At 43.8% G+C, this 23,145-nt stretch overlaps 1 protein-coding gene across 2 annotated transcripts in view; it reads right to left on the reverse strand.

The window, feature by feature from the left end:
* Window positions 1–23,145, reverse strand: part of CLASP1 (cytoplasmic linker associated protein 1) — a 1,312,099-nt gene that overhangs the window by 660,192 nt on the left and 628,762 nt on the right. For both annotated transcript variants that reach the window (XM_085647275.1, XM_085647274.1), the window contains exon 19: window positions 3,492–3,662. In XM_085647275.1, coding sequence (XP_085503401.1) covers window positions 3,492–3,662 — 171 coding nt within the window. The remainder of the gene's footprint in view (window positions 1–3,491; window positions 3,663–23,145) is intronic.

A 23,145-nucleotide genomic window follows, 5' to 3' on the forward strand; every position in this document is an offset into this window, starting at 1 on the left:
ATAATTAAGAGGGAAAAAATCACTTAAATGTATTTATATGAGATACTTCAATAATGTGGTCTTATTAAATGGAAATTCTTAAAGAGAGCATAACACATTTATGTTCAAATACCACATCAGTTTGTTAAAACTAATTTTATTCTGCCTGAGAAAACCTAACTGAAAAACAGATCACTTTTGAATAGGTATTATCCACATGTATTATCCACAGTGATGTTGAAGTACCACTCTTTAGACTCACATGCTTGTGAGCCAGACAACAGTGCCGGCCTTTGCAAGGGAGATTAATTGGCAAATTTTCATGTGTTATACACTGTTTGCAACGCGAGTGACCAATCTTCCAATTGCAGTATTCAGTACAGCTGGCAGTGAAAGTATGACAGGTGCTTTACTCTCTATTTTAATGTCCAATTAAAAGCTATATATTCCAAGTATGAGTAAGCAGTTTTAATGTAACTAGTTTTAATAAATATAGATAAAACATATAACTTGTTTACTAAGTGAACATAATGTTAAAAGTAATGCAATTCTGTAATCTAGTCCTGATAGATGGATTAATAAATCATTTAAACATATGACAATACTAGATAATACCTGTAAACAAACTTAATTTTGCAAAAAAGATTTCCATGCGTCATAGTCAAGATGCATCTATACTTTATCACTTATTACGTTTATATGTTCCTGACTTTGTATAGTATGACTGGAGGTAGGTTCAACTATGGAGCTCAAACCTTTTTGGGAGATTGTTTATTCAATGTTGAATGATTTTATTTACATAACTGAAGGTCCCTTCTTCACAATGCATTTTGGAATTTGTCCTCTTAACTTCATCTACAGACACTTGCCTACAACATTCCAGCGATCTATGAACCTCGTTAAAAAACACAATACCAGTGTGTTAATGCTTTCCCCTTCTCAGTAGCAAATTTGTGTGCATCTTCAGTGCTATTTTTAAAAGTTGTACTCTAAGAAGCAGAACAATTCCCTTTCTTATGCTATTTCCTAGTGCAACCTCTTACTCATTTTTGATCGAAAATTCCATGCACCTCTCCATTCATTTTCAAAACCTTTCCTTGTCCAACCAAGATCTTAAGGGTCATCTTACTTGTTCACATTCTCATTTTTAAATTTCCTGTTTAAATGAGATTAATAGAGAGATTAAAAAAAATAACTATCTAGCTTAGAGATAAACAAAATCAGTTGTCAAAAGAGGCTCTTGCTTCCAATTAGAACAAGGTATTTTGCACTGCAAAAGTTGTACTTTATGTTTCCACTGTGCACAATATAAAGCACATAATAAAACATTTTTATTTTCTAATTTAATCTTGACTGCACGATTACGTGTGTCATCTTTTTCCATGAATGTAATAACATTCGTAACAACGGATTTATAATTTTACATGAACTCAGTCTTGAACAAAGAACTGGGCTTCGGAAAACAAGTACTGGTTGATGTTTTATAAATGTGTGTACTATGGCATGTGTTCAAAAGCAAAATAAACAAATCTAGTTCTCTAGCACAAGTAGAGAATCATGAATAATTATTGGTTGCATCTGCACTAAAAGTAACACAATTTAGAGGATGCTGCTAGGTTTGATGAACATTCTTTGTATTAAACCATATGGCAATAGTTCAGAGCCAGATACTGAAAAAATATGGACAAAAAATATTTTAAACATTCTTTCAAATCCATTTCCAAACTCCTGCATTTTTTTACATGAATGCCTTCTTGCTACTAAAACAATATTTCTTTAAGATGAAGCAGCATTTTTAGTGTGTGCCCTAATTTATTCAGGTTGAGAACTTTTCTAATTGCTATTTCAACCATGTTACACTATCACTCTTCAGCTTTATTCCAAACATCGACGTCTTTCAGTTGCTGGTAAGGTTGAAGAGTTGCATAACAAGGCAGTGCTACGTGCTGCATCATTGCCAACTGCAGGCATTGACACCATTGCCCAAATGCAGGACAACAAAGGATGAATTGGTAAAAAAAACATATCCAACCTGAATGTATAGTGGAAGGGGACAAAATGAAGACTCAACAATGGTGTAATGACTGACAGGACAGACAACCATGCAACACTTCATGCAGGTAACCGGTGAGTACGCATGAAAACCAGATACTGAGATACACTCTGTGGGACAAGTACTAGACCAGGTACGAGTACAGGGCAGAAGACATACACCCCGAGTACAGATATAAACGGCTTACCATCAGGTTTAGAAGTAGTACCATCTAATAGCAAAGTGTAAAAAAAAATAAAAAGCAAGGAGAGGGCGGATAGCGAAAAGTTAGTAGAATCGAAAGGTGAGCAGTAGATACATTTGCAAGAAAAATAAAAGATCTTCACACAATGGAAAGTGATAAAAGAAACTTCAGGAACATAGCAAATAAAAATCTAAAGCACCTGAGTACAACCAGCAGGCTCTAGGTGATCTTTACAAGCAATTAAATCTCCCTCCTGTGACTAAGGCAGACATTATATTCTTCACTCGTTTCTTATCACATTACACCAATTCTTGGGTGCTGACATTTCGTTTCTAGCACTGCATTAGCAATGTTTAAAACTGCTTAAGTAAAGTATCAAAGAGATAGAGTTAATGTAAATAAATAGAACGTGCAGGAATAAGAAGCTGGGCATGAACTGATACCGGAGATTCTTCCTCAAAAAGGCAAAGAAGCAGACAGAAGGAATGGAAGATTCAGAAAGGTAACCAATGGGCCGGAGAACGGCCACAGTACTCACTACTTGATACATAGAGCCTGTTCCTTAAATAACTGTATTTCCATACACTTAAAACTCAACTATCATATGGTAGTTTAGAATAAAGTGGTCAATGAATTCAGAACAAAAAGCAAAGAGAGATGACCGGTAGGAACCGCAAACACATGGCAAAATGGATCAGGGACTCAAAAGTTTTCCCCTGACATCTGTTGGGACCTGCAGGTAAAACCTATGGCTCTTAGCTAGGTGAACTTCAAAAAGGCTAAAAATGTTACATTGTGCATTATGTTTCGACCAGCTATCATCATTATAGGTGATTTCTTTTGTCAAGTCAAGGCTCTCATCTTCCACAGGGACATTACTGATGGCACCCTTTGTAAAAACTATTTAATGCTTCTCAGACTGGAAAACAATGCTGCAGTTTTCTGTTAAAGCCTAGATCTGTTCAATGCCACAAATCGAATACAAATCATCAACATCATTCTTTCTTTGCCTATTTCTAATCTTTCATGATTAAAACTCTTTCAGCTTGGTTACCATAGTTACTGAACATCAAAACAAATTGAAGTATCTAAAACGGTATACAATTCAAATGCACTCCTTTCAATTAACGTATCCGTAACCAACAGGAAAGAAATAAAGTTAGATCTCCATTTTGTTTTCGTTAGCACGTCAAATGAGCAAGGTAAAAGGACAGTCAGCAACCTCATAAGGCAGATGATGGAGCAGGGAAACACATATATTAGGCATGCATTTACCTAGAGATGCGTAGGATCCCGGAGGTAGTGCTGCAGCAGAACCGAAGGGAGCGGATGCTCCAGGAGCAGTCACTTTAGACTTGGCAGTGGCTGCTGCATTGACATCAATGTCGCTGCGAGATCGCTGCAGAGATCCAGGGTTTGACACAGATTTTGTACTAACAGTAGAGGCTGAAATTGGAGGAGGAAGAAGACAAAATAGTTCTTAAATAATCAGTGTCTCATTCAGTAAAAGACCACTTCTGACCTGTTCCCGGACAATGAGTGCAGCAGCTTTAACTAGTAACAATGGCTAGTCCATGGTCCAAAGCGGCAGACAATCTAATCCTTCTAAAACAGCCTTTGTTAGAATAGGAAGAGGATTGTAGACTGCTCATTTTTCTTAAGATGTAAAGTAATCCCTTTGAAAAAATTCAAGTCCTACCGCTATCCTCATATTTTAAAATAGAGATCTTTAGCAATGGATTAAACACTTGACTTCCCTCATCAATAACAACACAAAAGAAAGATTATGCAAGAGATGTATAAATGTATTCTTAATACCACGTTCAGAATCAGATTTGAACACAATAGCATTCTTAGGTATTCTCTTTAATTATTAGCCTAGACCTGTTAGGTAGAGTCTACTAAACAAAAAGAAATGGTCCAAAAGCCATCCAACATAAAAATCCAAGTATTTAGGTAGCAGTTTGCTACAATGGCTAAAGACTTCCAAAACTTAAATGGCTCAAACATCTCGAATACTCATCCGAAAAAGTATTCACATACAATGAAATATATAGAGCCAAAGGTAAAGCGAGGGAGGTTACAACAAATTTAACTTTTTGACAATTTATGTCCACTCACTTTCACCATTAAACTCATTGAGAACTACATTCCTGAATGATATCTGCACCGAAAAGGTGGACTTGTGCCTTGTGATCACAGCTCTCTTTCTATGTTAAGAAAGGGGCTACCTTGATTAGAGCACACATATTTACTCAACTTGCCTGCAAGACTGTAATCAAAATCATTTAACAGCCCAGATTGGCAACACGTGCCTACAAAACCTAGATGAAGTTCTTTCTTTGCTCATTCAACTTAATATAAGAGACACAAAAACGTTATAGCAATGTCTGGGAGAGCAAGTTTCCACTAGATGAAACATACATTCAGTTTTCTTCTCACTAGTTGTGGATAACTGACAGCCATTTCAATAGTTTCAAGTCACACTATAAAACAATCTCTTGCAACGTTGTAATTCCAACATCTAATGAATAAGAACTGCTCTTCTTATTCAGGATTCTACTATAAGACTTGGATATAGCAAGAATCTGTAATACATTTGGAATGAAAGCAACTTGATAGTCAAAGTAGCTGAACTCGCCATGCTTCTAGTGGTTATTTCAACATAGTTTGACATTCTGGAGCAGGGAATCTTATTCCTATTTCTTCTTGATTGCGATGGATTCTAGAGAACTGATCTAGTTCTTTCTGTGATATTTCATCGACTCTCGCTCCTGTGTCACTAAGATGGTGAGATTGTGGTGTTCTCCCAGTTTTCTGCTTCCATCACTTCCTGTTTATTGTAAATATGAAGCTGCGCAGCTTACCGAATTTTGGCACTATAGATTTTGAAGTACATAGGGGACTTATTTTGACTAACAACTTACACTATTTTCAAAAACGCCAACAAATGTGTCTTGGAGGATGGATGGTACCAATACAGCTAAATTGTAAACATTAATATATAACTGAGGTGCTCCCTTTTAGATTAAGTAACATTTGATGTTGGCATCCGTAAAAAGAAGTAAAAAACCTACTCTGCACAAATTCCAACCATTGTTTTCAGCAGCTTTTCCCTTTGGTTGATCTATTTATTTGCAGCTGCTTTAAGACATTCATTGCTTCCATTAGTTGTCTAATGGTTAACAGCTTGTGAACTGCACAGTGGAGGTACAAGAGTATTTTTTTCAGAAATACATTGTTATGTATTGTTGTACAAATACAAAATTATTTTGGGCTAGAAACATGCATTTAAACGTGGCCCGTTAAATCGACTTCCACCAAAAATATAGCTTGAACTATAAGGTTCTGAGGAGACACACCGTTCAAATCCATTAGTTTGTATGCCCCTTAATGCCTTCAACGTAAATATAATCATTATTGTCTCTTCACACTGATGCAGAGAGAAGATATCCACTACCGCATCTTAAGTACAAGTTCACAAGAAGTTCAAAATGCCACTTCTTTTATGATCTACATGGTTAATGATTATCCAAAGTGTTTTCCATAGCAAGGGGTGGTCATAATGTGTGTAACCTCTTATTTAAGGGTCATGTAGAACCTGCTTTATTAATTAAGATCAACCCAATTTATACCCAAAGCGTTATGCTATTTAACTAATGAAAAAATAAAAACTTAATACGTTAACAACATTTATTACATCACTTTGATTAAATGTATTTCTAGTGAGACAGCTAGATTTCCTGCAACCAATAATAAAACAGTTGATTTAGGGGGCATGAAAATCTCCTCCATGTCCAAGTATGGTGAAAAAATTAATCAGCTCTCTAGTTTGCAAGTATGTTTTTGTTTTCATTTGTAGGATACTAGAACCAAATGTTCAATGGTTTAACTTATCAGATATGTACTAATTAAAGGTACATGAGAGTACATGACAAAGCATCAACACATGAGGATTGCGAGTCAGTGAGCTTTCTGATTCTGTCAAACATACACTACACTTTGATTAATGCATGTTTTAGTTTATGTTCTTCTGGTTACTTCTGATATGCATAGAATGTCCTAAGCAACTGATCTGTCACAGCCAGATGAAAGCTGCACCATTCTCAAACGCATTCCCTATCAAAAGATTATGCAACGGATGAGTTAAGTAGTCTTAAAGACCGCAGATTCAGATTTAAAAGCTAGCCTGTTTCCATAAATGTAACCACGCACGCTGCAACCCCACCCTGGAATCGACCAGGATGGAAATTGCTTTCTTATATTTTTGTGGGACTCATCTGAATCCAATCGAGCCCACTCCTTCAATTAACTTATCGCTTTAGTCTATACAATTGTTAATTGGCACTCGCACTTTAATCGCTTGGATCTCAATCATTGTGAGCAACCCTGACCACTTGGACTTCTATGCAGCACTCATAATAAATACGCAACCTGGTCCTAAAGATGACCTGAATTACTTCACAGGTCTAAACACCATCAACCCCCCAGCGCAACTGTTGGCGCAACTTTGGTGGTTCTTTGAAAATAATTCTCTACTTCAAACTCTGAGTAAAATACGTCAGAACCACCACTGAGTCCACTGTATACATTGTCAAACATTGTTCTCTCCAGCGCCGTTTTTCCGCTGTTTTTTCACTCGTCACTTGCGCTGTTCACCTTGTTTTTCACGAGCACCAATGTGCATAAGTATGTACAGGTTACATGTACATTCAATGTAAAAGAGTGCGTTCTCTCCTTTCCTCTTATATCGCTGTTTTTGCTAAAATACAGACAGCTCATTGCATGTATTGGCCAAAAACCATTAATGTCTCCCTATCCCCTTTCTTATGCCACGTTAGTGCATGCCATTAATAACTGCTCTTGTAATAATACCTATAGAGACATTGTTGAATGTTACATATATTACTTACCCAGGTCTCAACTGGGTCTACAGGTAACCTCCTGTTGTTGGATTACACAACACAAATTAAAAGATCAGCAGTTCCGTGCCCGCTAAACTTACAAATGTTAAAATGGTGTTTAAGAGTCAGTAAACTAAGAACATCTATGGACACATCCTTACCTATTTACCACGCACATGGATGTATGAGCCATGTTGATGTTTTACTTGCTAATTACCGACACAGAAGCACAAGAACCTAATGATCCCTTGAGACTGTCACTAGGATCTCTTGCTCATTTTAAGACTTGTGTAGCTACCCTTAGTCCAGTAAACCCTTGTTAGTTTTATGATGTCAAGTAAATTTAGGGAGAATAAGCATACCAAGGAACTATCCGTATTACCTTTTTTCTATGTCCTTTCAGTACATGCAAATTAAGAACACTGCTGTGTAGTTTGCTCTGGTGTCTTACCATATGCATCTATGACGAACAACTGGGGTAAATTTACCTTCCCTCCGTTCTGTGTTGCTTTTCTGTTTGGATACTGAAGAAGCGGTATCGCATTTCACATGTTTCGTTTAGCTTAGTCAGAGCTATGTAAGCAGTGACAAGACTAACTTCAGTGGATAAGGGATAAAACATAAAAGGCATTGATACATTAAATCTCTGTCTTCCAGAGCTCAGTTGTTTGCAGATTTTCAAATCCTCAATCACGTTTGGACAATAGGATGTAATAACTAAGAAAAAGTGTCAGAGTTGGTACTCTGGACAAGCAGTTAACTTTCTTCTGTACTCCCAGTTACTCTTTTAAGAAGCCAGACATAACTCAACTCATAACCCTTACTTCAGAAGCAGAACTATCCAAGTACTATTGTTGTTTAATGAAATTTTAGTTCTTTAAACAGATATGACACATTGACTATCCATTCCTATAGTCATAACTGCTTTTTAAAGTTTATCAGTTATATGAGATAATCCCAATTTTTTGATTGATAGTTTGCTGACATGTGGCTGAGGTTATACAAAGGAGAGTTACAAAAGGAACATAATTCAACTCAAAATGGTAATTTTATTCAAAGAGGTATTGTAAGCAAAGACAAATATTCATATGGAATGAGTTTAGTTGGCAAAGGAGAACTTTCTAACGACACAACAAATTAAAATGAATTTCTAACCAAGCCTCTACCTTTAGGCAAAGATACAAGAACAGAGAGGTACAAAAAGATTTACCATTCAACTGAGACTATGAATACAAGTCAAGCGTGGCCACTGTTATCAATTGATTAGCAGGTGGGGCAAGTCCATCTTTGCTGAAATAACAGTGTTTCTACTCTTCAGGGGGATTTTGAGCTGTTTGCAATACTGCCTCGAGCAAACTTTGCAAGTGCAATTTGACATAATTACATCTCATTAAAACCATACAAACTAAAGTGCATTTAAAATATAGGTAGTATGTGCAATCGTAGTAGCAACGGTTTTCAGGAGCATTGTTTTTAAATCTAGTGTCACAGATGACATTTTAACTTTATTTGACTAATTAGAGCCATAGAGAGCAAAGTGCATTCAAAGAGATACAGGCTGTATGTACAATCATAATAATGACATTTTTAATAGCATCATCTTAGACCTGACATCACAGTAGCAAGCTGACTTAATTTAACTCATGGAGACCATGCAGTCTAAAATACGTCAGGAGGAATACAAACTATGTGACCGATCATGTTAATGAGAGCTTATAGTACGTCACCTTATTGTCCAACATCATACTACAGGCGTTTTTAACTGTGTCCTCTTTTGCCTGGCCTCTCAGGTGAACTTATTAGATATTCTAAACAGGGAGTCCTCAATTTGACTTAAATTATTGTGTAGAACTTAGAGAATCTTGCAAAGTCCATAGGAATCGTGTGTGTGTAGACATAGTAGACGGCCGCCTTACATAAGTGAATTCCTTGCCGTAAAAATGTTGCACTTAATAGGAGGAGCCTCTGTGGCAACAATTCGAGGTAACAACACAGTAGATGGATCACTGACTTCCATGGTCGTAGTACATAGTCTGCACTGCTGTGGGACTAGTGGTTGCGTTTTCGAGTGAGTTTTAAACTCACAATGTGTAAGCCCATATTAGAAGAAAAACCCTGGGCTTCAGATCTCTCTTTGAGTCCAGGTTTTTAAAGGATGAGCACTTCAGATATCGGAGTCGAAGCAGACCTCTGAAACCGGAGGGTCCCATAAGTGCTATGAACTCCATGAATAAAAAACCTTCATTCATCCTATTGTCCTCTTGAGACACTTCAACCCAGTTGTCTCTCAACAGCTTTTGACTTTCATGAGATAGCGAAAGAACCTGAAACATTCAAATAAATGTATTCTTACTCTAGTGCACCAAAGATTGCAACTTTAGGGACAACATGGCATCTGCACCATTACCTGGAACAAGAAGCCTCTTGATTGTAGGATGTGGTATAGTTTGCACAATACCTATTGCACCAGACTATGTGCAGTTTTTTAATTAAACAAAGATGAAAATACGATAAAGGGGAAAATAAATCATTGGAGGAACCATCAGAATAGCAAAGCTCCCTAAAAAGTAAAATCATTCTCAAGATCTGTAGGGACTATTTATTTTACTGTTGGATATTTGACAGTCTAGCAATTAGGCAATTCAAGATTGAGCTGAACTTCCCATGCTATAAAGATGCTGTATCTACAACCGCATGGGAATCTAGAAGAGGTCTTGTTTATTGAAACTGAAGTAGTAAATACATTGCTTCATTCAAGATGACACATTCCACACATGTTGAAGATGATTTGCTTAACCTGATGAAATCTATGCATAAACGGGGTTCTTGTCATGTAAAACATAGATAGATACATGCACAAATTTCAGGTTTGGAGCAGAAAGAAGTAAACATTAAGAGAAAACAAAACACTCGCCACAACTACCGTCATGGAACAGGATCCAAACATTCTGTACCTCAGTCACAGATGTTGGACAAATCGCAAATATTTGACAGAAACTTTATAAAATACTATCACTATATCTGCTTGGAGTTTCAACCTACAATCTTTAACTCAGTCCTGTGTGTGTTTCAGCAAGCTGTTTCGAAAGGTTAAGAAACATCTGGCATAGCCATGCGTTATATTAGTTCTTTCTAAAGTCCTGGACGATCTGTGGTGTTAAGCCAATACAGTAACTTGAGCTGAGACCAGCTGAAACCCACCAGGGAATTCTCTAATTGAAGCTTACTTGAAGTTCCCAAAGGCAGCTTGGGCAAAACACAGCGTAAGAACCAAAACCTTACATCAAACCATATAGCTGGAAAGCCTCACTTGCCCTCCTCAAAACCGGAATGTTAGACCAGGAGGATCGTCAAACAATTCCCAGGGAGGAAAGGTTATGGGTTACCAAAAACCCCCCTATTAGCAGAGGAGAAAACCCAGAAAGACCTCACTAAAATTGAGGAGTGCAAGTAATAGGAAACATTGCAGAAGGAGTACAAAGGAACCAGAGCGTGCAAGAGCTCACAAGAATGTTCTATGGTTGTGACTGCTTCAGCGGGCAGGGTGGGAATCTATAATCATCAGTCATGGTGAGACGCATCGCATTAGCACAGTTAGGCTACACATGCACCAGGACTTCAAAATTTCATCCATTTTTTTCTGCCTAGACATCTTGTCACTCTAGAGGAAAGGGACAATATGCACCAGTCAGTGTATGCCTCAAATTCGAGACTAAATGTGCCTTCGTTAAAGGGGGATAATGTTACTTACCCAGTAAGCATCTGTTCTTGGCGTGTAGAGCTGTAGATTCACATGCTTTGCATACTCCTGCCATTTAGTGTTGGGTCAGGATGTTTGCAAGTTGTTTTTCTTTGAAGAAGTCTTTCCAGTCACGAGGTAAGGTGACTCCTCCTTTCAGTGATAGTGCGTGTGGGCATCAACTCCACTGTTAGATCGTTTTTCCACAGAGGGTGAGAATGGCGTTAGTAAGTATAGAATAGAGATGTCGATGCGTATGTGTGTAGAGTGAGAACTGCAACAACTACAGGTACCTGGGTAGGTGCATGTAAATCTACAGCTCTACATGGCAAGAACAGATGCTTACTGGGTAAGTAATATTATCCGTTCGAGGACTGTGAGCTGTAGATTACATGCTTTGCACCGACTATACAGCAGTATACTCCCAAAGTGGTGGCTAACCTGTAGTCGTTTGAAAAGGTGTTTTAAGTACTGCCTGGCTTACATTAGCTCATTGCCTTTGTAACACATCTACACAATAGTGCTTGGTGAATGTGTGCGATGTAGACCATGTTGCTGCCTTACAGAAGTCAGATAGGGGGTATTAGCAAAGTTCTTTTTGCTTTGACATAACATGTCTGGATACATTTCACAATACATCTTGCAATGCCTGATTTAGATATGGGATTGCCTTTGTGTGGTGGTGAAAAAGCAACAAAAAAGCTGCTTTGTTTTGCAAAATTATTTTCTTCTTTTCACATAATATAGTAGAGCTCTTCTAATGTCAAGTGTGTGTGTGTAGAGCTCGTTCTGCTACAGAATCAGGTTGAGGAAAGAACACAGGTAACTCAACTGACTGATGGATATGAAAGGCAGAAACAAGTCCCCTGACCTTGGCCAGGATACTGCTTTCCCAGGAGCGTAGCTTCCCCTGAGTGCCTCTGCCTCCCAGTCTGAGCCAACCTCGGTTCGAGGCCGGCCCCTGCCCTGCATTTCATCCCTGCCGCTCCTGCTCGCTTTTTTGGGGTAATTCCTGCATTCCTCCGCTCGGCTTTCCTTTTTGCCTTATTTGGCAGTTTTTTGCTTTATTTTTAATGTTTGTTAGGGTTTCCCATTGCCCTTGCCCGTTCTTGCAGTCCTGTTTTCCTGCCTTTCCCTGCCGCTAGTGTCCCCACGCCCCTCATTCCCTCCGGTTAACACTCCCACCTCCCAACTGCATCTCCCTCACTTCTCCCCTATTTAATGGCAGACGCTGCACAGCCACGCAGGGTGCGCACTGCTGGCGCACCTAAGGCAAGCCCAACTGCGCCGTCCGCGACCAGCGCTAGGACCCCTGGTCCGACAGCGCTACAGCTCCTCGGCCCTCCACGAACTCATCAACACCGGTGAGAACTTCAACTGCAAGCTCTCCGCACCTCTCGACACCCACGGACCCTTCACTTGCCGTCACTGCCACCACTCCACCTTCGCAGAGACCCAGGACCCTCCACCGCCCTCCAGTAACAACTCCATCGCACCCCAAACCCTAAGATGCATCCTCCTCAACATCCGGTCCCACCACAGACATGCCACGGAAATCTGGGACCTCCTCGACAGCACCGCCTCAGACATCGCCTTCCTCACCGAAACTTGGACGAGCGTCACCTCCGGCTCAGACATCACGATCGCCATCCCTGAAGGATACAAGTTCACCGAGAAAGATCCCCCCAAACGCCCGGAGGAGGCATCGCCATCACCCACAAATCCAATCTCTGACTGAGCACCTACTCCGACAGGCCTACAGACCTGATGGAACACCTCCATTTCAAGATCCAAACAAACTCATCCTCCACCCTCTGAGGCACCCTCATCTACAGACCCCCCAGGACCCCGTGCTCCCTTCCCGGTTCCATCACCGACATCATCACGCCAACCGCAGGGGCCCAAACTCCACCTCCCTCCTGGACAACCTCCACACCATCAGGCTCAAGCAGATCGTACCTGAACCAAAGCACTCAGGGGGGCACACCCTCAATCCCGTCTTCACAGCAGGGAACTCAATCACATTGAGTCACACCTCCGAACTCCCATGGACGGACTACCGCTGCGTCCACTTCACCTTTAAATCCAACATCCCCCGCAGACGCCCGCATCAGCTCCAACACCCCAGACAGACGGCATCGCTTCCCAAGTTCCTAAAGGATCTCAAGACCTGGCTCTTCGATGGAACTCACTGAATCTCCCGGATCTGCAGACTCCCCCTTCTGCCCCTCCTTCCATCAGCGCCTTGAGACCCGCTCCAGGTGAGCAGCTAGCTCTTTACAAACCCCTAATTTATTGACTGAAGAAATTTAGGATTGGTTCGAAGAACCACTCTGTCTCTGTGAAGCTTTGTATAATTAATGCCTGGAGTTCACCAGTTCTCCTTAGTAAGTTATTGCGATGAGAAAAGCAACCTTCCCTGAGGGGAATTGTAATGGGCAGCTGTGCATTGGTTCAAATGGTGGACCCATTAGCCTAGTAAGGACTATGTTTAAGTTCCATACTGGAGCAGGAGGGACTCTCGGCGGTATCACTCTTTTTAATCATTCCATAAAGGCTTTAATCACTGGTACTCTGAATAGAGATAAGTGTTGTCTGTTTTGTAAGTATGGAGCTATTGCTGCTAGATGTAAGCGAATGGATGTGTAGGGTAATCTAGATTGCTGTAAATGTAACAGACAACAGATGATGTTCTGCACAGAAGCATCAAGAGGATAGATATTGTTACTGTTACAATAGATAAACTGTTTCCATTTTGCTGCATAACATGCTCTAGTAGTAGGCTTTCTAGCCTCTTTTAGGATAGTCATACATTCTAGTGGTAATTGTAAATAACCAAACCCAAAGATTTTAGGAGCCAGAATCTTTGGGATTTGCCTGCCTTATTTCTCCATGGCTCTGAGTGAGGAGACTGGAGGTGAGATGCAGCTTTTGGTGTGGAACTACTGACAACTCCAGCATGGTGTTGAACCAAGGTTGACGTGCACATGTGGGAGCTATGAGAATCAGTGTGGAGATGTTTGCCTGAGCTTCCAAACTACCAACAGAATGAGTGGGAGAGGCAAAAAGGCGTAAACAAATATCCCTGACCAGTTCATCCATAGGGCATTGCCTTTGGAGGGCAGGTGTAGGAACCTGGAGGCGAAACCTGGGCGTTTTACGCTGTGGCGAACAGGTCTATGTGAGGAAATCCCCATTCCTGAAAGTAGGGGAGAAGAACCGGAGGATGAAGTTCCCACTCGTAGATTTGCTGCTTCTGTCTGCTGAGAAGGTCTGCAATCTGATTGTTTACTCCTGGAAGATGCTTTGCCAGGAGATAAATCTGGTGGTGTATAGCCCATTTCCAAATTGCTGGTGCTAGGCGGGACAGTTTAGGAGAGTGTGTGTCCCCTGTTTTTGTATATAGCACATAGCTGTCATGTCCTTGCGGACTAGGACAGCTTTGCCTATGAGGTGAATGGGAAAGGCTCTGAGCACTAGAAACACTGCTAGTAGTTCTAGGTGATTTATAAGGAGACTTTTGTGCTTCATACTCCACAATCCTTGGATTCTGTGATCGTGTAAGTGAGCACCCCAACCAGTGAGCGATGCGTCTGCTGTTAGCACTGTCTGTGGAACAGGGTCGATGAAGGGCCGCCCCTTGGCCCAGAGAGCGATGGGTGCAGCCATCTGCCAACACTAGATCGGTCAACTGACCCTGCGACTGGTCCCACTGGCTTGCTAAGCATTCTTGAAGGGGTGCATGTGAAGTTTTGCATGGGGAACGATCACGTGCAAGACAATCCCACCAGTTGCATGAAGACTCTTGCTGGTAATGATTGGTTGGGTTGAAACTGAGTGAGAAGAGACTGAATACTGAAAATTCTGGCTGCATTGGGAGAGGCCAGAGCTCTTTGAGTGTCTATGGTGGCTCACAGATAAGTCTGTGTGTTGGAAGGCTGCAGATGGGACTTCAACACATTCACTGTCAACCCTAGTTGGTGTAGTAAGTGGATTGTCGCTTGAGTGTGTTGGAGGCACTTCTGGTAAGTGCTGGCTTTGATGAGGCAGTTGTCCAGGTATGGGAAAACATGGATGTGCTGTCTTCTCAGTTGAGCTGCGACTACTGCCAGGCATTTGGTAAATACTCTGGGAGCAGTGGTGACTCCAAACAGTAGTACTTTGAATTTGTACTGTTGACCCGCTATCACAAATCTGAGATATTTGTGATTAGCAGGGTGAATTAGAATGTGGAAATATGCGTCCTTTAAGTCTAGAGTAGACAAAGTCGCCCTGCTGTATTAGTGGAATCACTTGTTGAAGTGTCACCATGTGGAAATGTTCTGACAGTATGTAGTGGTTTAGTTCTCTGAGGTCCAGAATAGGTCTCAAGGAGCCGTCCTTTATGGGAATTAGAAAATACTAGCGAGTACACGCCTGAACCTTGATATTGTAACAGTACAGGCTCTATGGCTCCTTTTAGCAAGAGAGACTGAGCTTCCTGTTTTAGCAGGTGTAAATGTTCTGGTGACATTTTGTGAGAATAAGGTGGAATGTTTGGAGGATTGGTGGTAAGCTCCAGGCAATAACCATGTTCGATAATTCCTAACACCCATTTTTCTGTAGTTATGGATTGCCAAATGGGGAGGAATTGTAGAAGACGTCCCCAGACAGGTGTTAAATGATCGGGGAGAAGGATAGGTAAGTCACTGATTGTTAGGAGAAGGGGAATTTCATGGGGTGGAACCCTTGCCCCTACCTTTGCCATTGTTCCCTCTGTATCCTCCTCTAAAGAAGCCTCTTGTGGATTGTTGCCCTTGTACGAGGCAGCATTATTGTCTGAGGATGTGGTCTTGGACCCCCCACAGTAGAAAAAGCGACAAAAGGAGCCACGATTTGAAGGAGACTGTAGGGCTTCCATTGATTTAGCTACCTCCGTGTCTTTTTTCATTTTCTCCAATGCCTGATCTACTTCGGGCCCAAAGAGATGCTTTTTATCAAATGGAGTATTTAAGATGGATTGTTGGACTTCAGATATAAAACCGGAAATTCTAACAGGCGTGCCTCCCGAGTAACACACTAGTGTTAATTTCTCGAGCTGCGGTGTCAACAGCATTTAAAGCACATCTAATTGAGGAATTGGAGATGAGATTTCCTTCTTGTACTAAACCCTGAGCTGTAGCTTTGTGCTTATCTGGGAGATTTTGGCGCAATTGCTCCATTTCGTTCTAGTGAGCTCTATCATACCTGGCTAACAGGGCCTGGGTGTTCGCAATGCGCCAATGATTTGCTTCCTGGGCGGCAACTTGTTTACCAGAAGCGTTCAATAATTTTGACTCCCTGTCCGGAGGAGGGTGGGGTGGGGCGGGGGTCAGGGGGGATCCCCGAAGGTTTGTGAATTGGCCCATTTGTGGTCATTAGACACAACCAGTGAGTCTAGTGGTAATTGCCCCTTAGCAAAAGACTGGATCAGCAGGCTTATTTTTTTGTCTATTCTGAGAATATAAGAAAACAGGGTCTTTGAATATATCATCGGCATTTCTCATCATGCCTTCGAGCATAGGGAGAGTCTGACTGGATCTATGTGTACTACTCAAAGTTTCAAACAAAAATCATCTTCTAGGGATTATTTGTGTAGTTGTACCGTGTGATATTCTGCAGCTCTAGCCAGTAATTTTAAATACATTACATTGTCGTCTGGAGGGGAAGGCTTTGCAGGGTAAAGGTCTGGGTCATTGTCTGTAGGTGAAATCACTGTTGGAAATGGGGGTCTCTAGCTGGCAGGGGTTTGCAACTTGGACCACGTAGGGACCCTTCTTCCTAGTCAGGGTAAGGGAGTTACACTCCTAAATAAACCCTGCTCACCCACTTGGTAGCTTGGCACGAGCAGTCAGGCTTATCTCAGAGGCAGTGTGTAAAGCATGTTCACATAACCAACAGTAATACAGTGAAAAAACTACAAAAGGACAAAACACCAGTTTATAAAAATATCCAATATTTTTATATACTTCTAACAAGACCAAAAATGATAAAAAATCCAGAATACAGTTCTTAGAAATCTTCAATCATCAAAACAGACTTGAAATACAGTTCCTTGAAGTCGATCACTCTGTATGGGGCTATCACGGCATCATGAACAACAAATCCAAACAGTTCTGGCTAAGCGCGACGTCGCGGGACAGCTACTGTGTCAGGAAGACCTGTAAAACAGTACCTTTAGAAATGCAAGGCGTCTGCGACCTCTAGATGAGCCCTAAAGAGCCAGCAACCGCAAGCATCTGTTCTGGAGGTCGGTGCAGGAGTCGAACGGGCCCTTGAATGTAAACACGATGCAGATCTAACGACTCGCGGTTGAAGTAGGGGCTGCGGTGTGAAGTGCAGTGGTGCGGCGTGCAGTGCCCTCAGGTCGCGGTGCAGGCAGCGGCTCGGTGACAGTAGTCCAGCAGCGTCTGACACCCCAGGGGTGTGGTGCGAAGTGATGTGCTCGTCGCGGTGCTGGCAGGTCACTGTGCAAGTAGCGGCATCGTCGTTGCTGAAGCGCTGTCGTTGGCTAACGAACTGGAGCCGATGGAGCCGGTGTTGGTAGGCCAAGGCTGCGGTGCGGAATGAGGACGGTGCGTTGTGTAACTTACGAGTGGTGCCCTCGAACCACAGTGCAAGCAGCGTAGTCTATGTCGGCGTGGAGCGGCGGCATCAGGGGTACCAGGGCGGGGGCGTGAAGTGAGGCGGTGCGGAGTGCAGTGCCCACAGATCGTAGTGCAAGTAGAGGCTCGGTGGCGGCGTCGACGGTGAGACCAGGGTTGCAGTGCAAAGTGCGGTGGTGTCCTTTGCGGTGCCTTCAGGACACAGCGTCAGCAGCCGCGTCGTGGACGGCGTTGAGTTGCTTTTTCTTCTGTTGCAGCACAAAACACACAGTCTCCAGTGCCGGTAACAGATGAACTTGAAGTCGTTGCTGTTCCTGAGACTTCTTGAACAGGGAGTAAGCCCTTGGAGAAACTCACAAAAAGGAAGGAATATGCTACTTACCAGTATGCATCTGTTCTTGGCATGTAGAGCTGCAGAGTTGTACACTTAGCATAGATCGCCATCTGGTGTTGGGCCCGGATGTTTGCAGTTTGTTTTTCTTCTTGGACAGTCTTTGGAAGTCACGAGTTTGGTGACTCCTCCTTCAGTCCGTACTGCGCATGGGCTTCGGCTCCATCCTCAGATTGTTTTTCGCCAACAGGGAAATGATGGAGCGTAGTAATAACAGTGAGAAACCCATGTGTTGTATCTAAATAAGATGTACTGGAACGGATACAGGTAGCCGGGGAGGCGGGTGGGCGTGTACAACTCTGCAGCTCTACATGCCAAGAACAGATGCATACTGGTAAGTAGCATATTCCGTTCGAGGCATATGAGCTGCAGATTGTACACTTAGCATAGATTATATAGCAGTACCCAACCTTAGCGGCGACCACCGGTATCCGTTGCAGCTGTTTGAAAAAGTGTCTTTAGTACAGCCTGGCCCACCCTAGCTTGCTGCTTGGAATGCACATCTACACAGTAGTGTTTTGTGAAGGTGTGCGGTGTAGACCATGTGGCTGCTTTGCAGATGTCATATAAGGGTATATTCCCTAGAAAAGCCATAGAAGCCCCTAACTTTCTTGTAGAGTGGGCTTTAGGAGGAACAGATAATGTTCTCTTTGCCTTTTGATAGCAAATTTGTATGCATTTTACAATCCACCTAGCTATCCCTGATTTCGAAATGGGGTTGCCTTTATGTGGTGGAGAGAAGGAAACGAACAATTGTTTAGTCTTCCTGAAGGGTTGCGTTCTTTGTATGTAGTATAGCAACGCCCTTTTCACATCAAGTGTGTGTAAGGCCCTTTCCGCAACAGATTGGGGTTGCGAAAAGAAGACAGGTAATTCCACTGATTGATTGAGATGGAAGGGGGAAATGACTTTGGGCAGAAACTTCGGATTTGTGCGAAGTATGACCTTGCTGTGATGCATTTGTATGTAGGGTTCCTGTATGGTGAACGCTTGTATTTCACCAACCCTTCTAAGGGAAGTGATTGCTACAAGGAAAGCTGTTTTCCAGGTGAGAAACTGTAGCTCACATTTGTGCATTGGTTCGAAGGGCGGACCCATTAGTCGTGTAAGAACTAAATTTAGATTCCATACAGGGGAAGGTGGTGCCCTGGGAGGAATTACTCGTTTAAGGCCTTCCATGAAGGCTTTAATAGCGGGCACTCTGAAGAGTGATAAATGCTGTCTGTTTTGTAGATAAGCAGCGATCGCTGCTAGGTGTAGGCGTATGGATGAATATGCCAGGTTACACCTGTGAAGATGGAGCAGATAGCATATGATGTGCTGTATGGATGCATCTAGAGGGTTGATTGTATTATAACGGCAGTAAATTACAAATCTTTTCCACTTTGCGGCATAGCATGCTCTAGTGGTAGGACGTCTGGCTTCCATGATGATGTTCATGCAATCAGGGGGAAGGTTAAGGTATCCGAATTCTAAGATTTCAGGAGCCAGATCGCCAGGTTGAGCTGAGCTGGGTCCGGGTGCCTGATTTCTCCATGGTTCTGGGTTAGGAGGCATGGGGATAGGTGCAGTTTTTGATGTGGTACCACTGATAGTTGTAGTAGCGTGGTGTACCACGGCTGCCTGGCCCACGTGGGAGCTACCAGAATGAGTGTGAGGGAGTGCTGTTGTAGCTTCCTGACCACTAATGGAATTAGTGGGAGAGGTGGAAAGGCGTATGCAAATCTGCCTGACCAGTTCATCCATATCTCATTGCCCTTGGACAATGGGTGTGGGTATCTGGCGGCGAAGCTTGGGCATTTTTTGTTTTCGTGGGTGGCGAAGAGGTCTATCTGAGGATGCCCCCACTGTTGGAAGAATGGGTGAAGAACTTGTGGATGCAGTTCCCATTCGTGTAGTTGTTGCGTTTGTCTGCTGAGCAGATCTGCCATGGTGTTTTGTACGCCTGGAACGTGCTGTGCCAGGAGAAAGATGTTTTGGGGAATTGCCCATCTCCATATGCTCTGGGCTAAGCGGGAGAGCTGGGGAGAGTGTGTCCCCCCCTGTTTTTGTATATAATACATCGCAGTCATGTTGTCTGTGCGAATGAGGACTGCTTTGCCCGAAATCTGTTTTTGGAAAGATTTTAGGGCTAGAAAGATCGCCAAGAGCTCCAGATGGTTGATGTGGAGCGATTTTTGCTGTGGCGTCCATAGACCTTGCATGGTGAGGTGTAGGAGGTGCGCTCCCCAGCCGGAGAGCGATGCGTCCGCTGTTAGAATCACCTGAGGAACCGGGTCCAGGAACGGCCGCCCTTTGGAAAGGTTTGTGGTGTTCCACCACTGCAGAGAGTGATGTGTGCGGCCGTCCACCAACACCAGATCCGTCAGCTGACCCTGGGCCTGGTTCCACTGTTGTGCTAGGCACTCTTGAAGTGGACGCATGTGGAGTCTTGCATGGGGCACTATGAAGATGCAAGACGCCATCATTCCTATGAGCTTCATAAACACTCTTGCTGGAAGAGAGTGTTGAGGAAGGAATGTTTTGCGTAAGGCTTGAATGCTTGTGATTCTGGCTGAGTTTGGATAGGCAATACCCTTGGAGGTGTTTATAGTGGCCCCGAGATATTGCTTTGTGTGAGATGGTATGAGGTGGGACTTTTGGTAGTTCACCGTGAAGCCTAGCTGGTGGAGCAGTTGGATGGTGCTGTTTGTATGTTGCACACATTGGTCGTAGGACGCGGCTTTTATCAGCCAGTCGTCTAGGTAAGGGAAGACGTGAATATGTTGACGTCTGAGGTGTGCTGCTACTACTGCTAGGTATTTGGTAAACACCCGTGGTGCGGTGGTGACCCCGAAGGGGAGAACCGTGAATTGGTAATGTTGCCCGTCCACCACGAACCTGAGGTATTTCCTGTGAGAGGGGTGTATTGGAATGTGAAAGTATGCGTCTTTCAGATCCAAGGTTGTGAGAAAGTCTCCCTGGCAGAGGAGTGGGAGGACTTGTTGTAGGGTGACCATGTGAAAATGGTCTGAATGTATGTAGGCATTTAGAGGCCAGAGGTCGAGAATGGGTCTGAGGGTCCCGTCTTTCTTTGGTATTAAGAAATATAGGGAGTAGACCCCTAGATTTTGTTGATTGACGGGGACCTGCTCTATAGCGTGTTTTTGGAGGAGTGAGAGTACCTCTTGTTTGAGCAGTGTGGAATGTTCTTGAGACATTGGACGGTGCCTTGGTGGGATATTGGGTGGGGTAGATGTTAGTTCGAGACAGTACCCTGACCGAATGATTTGGGTCACCCATTTGTCCGATGTTATGGCCTCCCATGTGTGGATAAAGTCTTGTAGTCTGCCCCCGACCGGAGTGGGATGGTCTGGGGGGAGCGGAGGGGAGTCATTGTGCGGGTGGGGTGGCAGAACGGGTGTTGTTGGTTTTGCCCCTGCCCTTATTGTTGTTGCCTCTGTAACCACCCCTTTGATTGCCCTTTGAAAAGGTATTTTGAGGAGGGGACTTGTAGGAGGTAGAGGCGTTATCGGTGGAGGAGCCTCTGCCTGTGCCACGAAAGGACGAGCGTCGAAAGGAACGTTTAGAGGCTTGTGTTTGGAGTGCCCCCATAGACTTTGCTGTGTCTGTGTCCTTTTTCATCTTTTCCAACGCTTCGTCTACCTTTGGCCCAAAGAGAGTTTGCTGGTCAAAGGGGTGATTGAGTATGGACGCCTGGACTTCAGGCTTGAACCCTGAGCCAGGCATGGCGACGAAGCAGGACACTTGTATTTATGGCTCTAGAAGCAGTGTCGGCTGCATCGAGGGCACACTTAATGGAGGTGTTTGTAATTAGTTTACCCTCCTGTATCAGGTCATGAGCCTTGCGCTTGTGTTTTTCTGGAAGGTGCTGCATAAGAGCCTCTAGTTCGTCATAGTGTGCTCTGTCATATCGCGCAAGCAGTGCTTGTGTGTTTGCAATGCGCCATATGTTTGCAGCTTGGGAGGCGGTGCGTTTACCAGACGCGTCCAGAAGTTTAGATTCCTTGTCTGGCGGTGGGGCTTCTCCTGAGGATTGGGAGTTAGCCCGCTTTCTAGCTGTGGAGACAACTAGGGAATCTAGGGGAGCAGGGCCCTTAATGTATGCAGGGTCTGTGGGTGCCGCTTTGTACTTTTTCTCTATTCTAGGGTTCAGTACTCTGGCCCTGACAGGGTCTTTGAACACCTCTGTAGCGTGCTTGGTGACACCCTTAAGCATGGGTAAAATAGAAGTGGATTTGTCTTGTATGTCAAATGTATCCAGTAGGAAGTCTTCTTCCACTGGTTCACTATGCATGTCCACCCCATGGTAGTGTGCTGCTCTCTGCACTAAATGATGAAACCCTAAGGAGTCCTCTGGAGGAGACGGCCTGGATGGGTATAGGTCGTCCTGAGGTATATCTGGTATATCAGGGTTATTGTAATCCTCCCATGGGTCTGGGGTCCCTGGTGGAGTGGGATCCATTGGGGCGTCCGCCGGGTAATGGTCCGGGTCCCCGTCATCCGGATCTGGGGATGGGGCCGGATCGTAGTGAGGTGGAGGTGGCGGAGACCTGGGAGGGGGAGGGGGTGGAGGTGGTGGAGGAGGTAGGGGAGGCGGTAGTGGGGAGGGCACTCTGAGGGGAGAAGTAGCAGAGTCCTTCCTTTTGGGTGGAGGAGGAGGAGCCGGAGTATCAAGGCGTCTTTTCTTGGTAATTAAAGTCAAAAGCCCAGTCTTTGGATCTTTGGACAGAGTCTTTTGTAGAGGGTCTGGTGTAAACAGAGCCAATGGTGCCGGATCGTCTGTCGGCACCGGTGATTTCGGAACCGAGGGTTTCGATGGTTTGTGTGCGCCATGCTTTCTGGAGGTCTCCGGGTGTTTCGGCGTCGAATGAGGTTTCGGCGCCGGGGCGTCGGTGCCGACAGATTTGTGTTTGTGTTTGGTCGGCACCGAGTGTCCAGGCTTCGGCACCGGTGGCTTCGGAGTCGAGCTGGATATTGCTTTCTTCGGTGCCGGATGCTGTTTTTCGGCACCGGGCGTCGGCTGGCTCGATCCCGAGCTGCCGTGAGACTTTGGAGGCTTCGACACCGGGCCCGTAGGTGGGGTGATAGAAGCTTTGGTTTTGGTTTTGCCCAGGCCGGCAGGCGAGGGAGTAACCTGAGTCTCTTTGGTTTTCGGCGTGGGGGTGGGAGGGGGCATAGTACTCACGGGCCGCTGCGCCGGTGTAACGTCCTCCACGTCGGAGTCGTCGGCCTCGGAAGCGCTGACGACGTCTTCCTCCTGCTCGGTGTG

The sequence above is a fragment of the Triturus cristatus genome, chromosome 3_2 (genome assembly GCF_964204655.1).
Source record: "Triturus cristatus chromosome 3_2, aTriCri1.1, whole genome shotgun sequence".
NCBI lineage: Eukaryota > Metazoa > Chordata > Amphibia > Caudata > Salamandridae > Triturus > Triturus cristatus.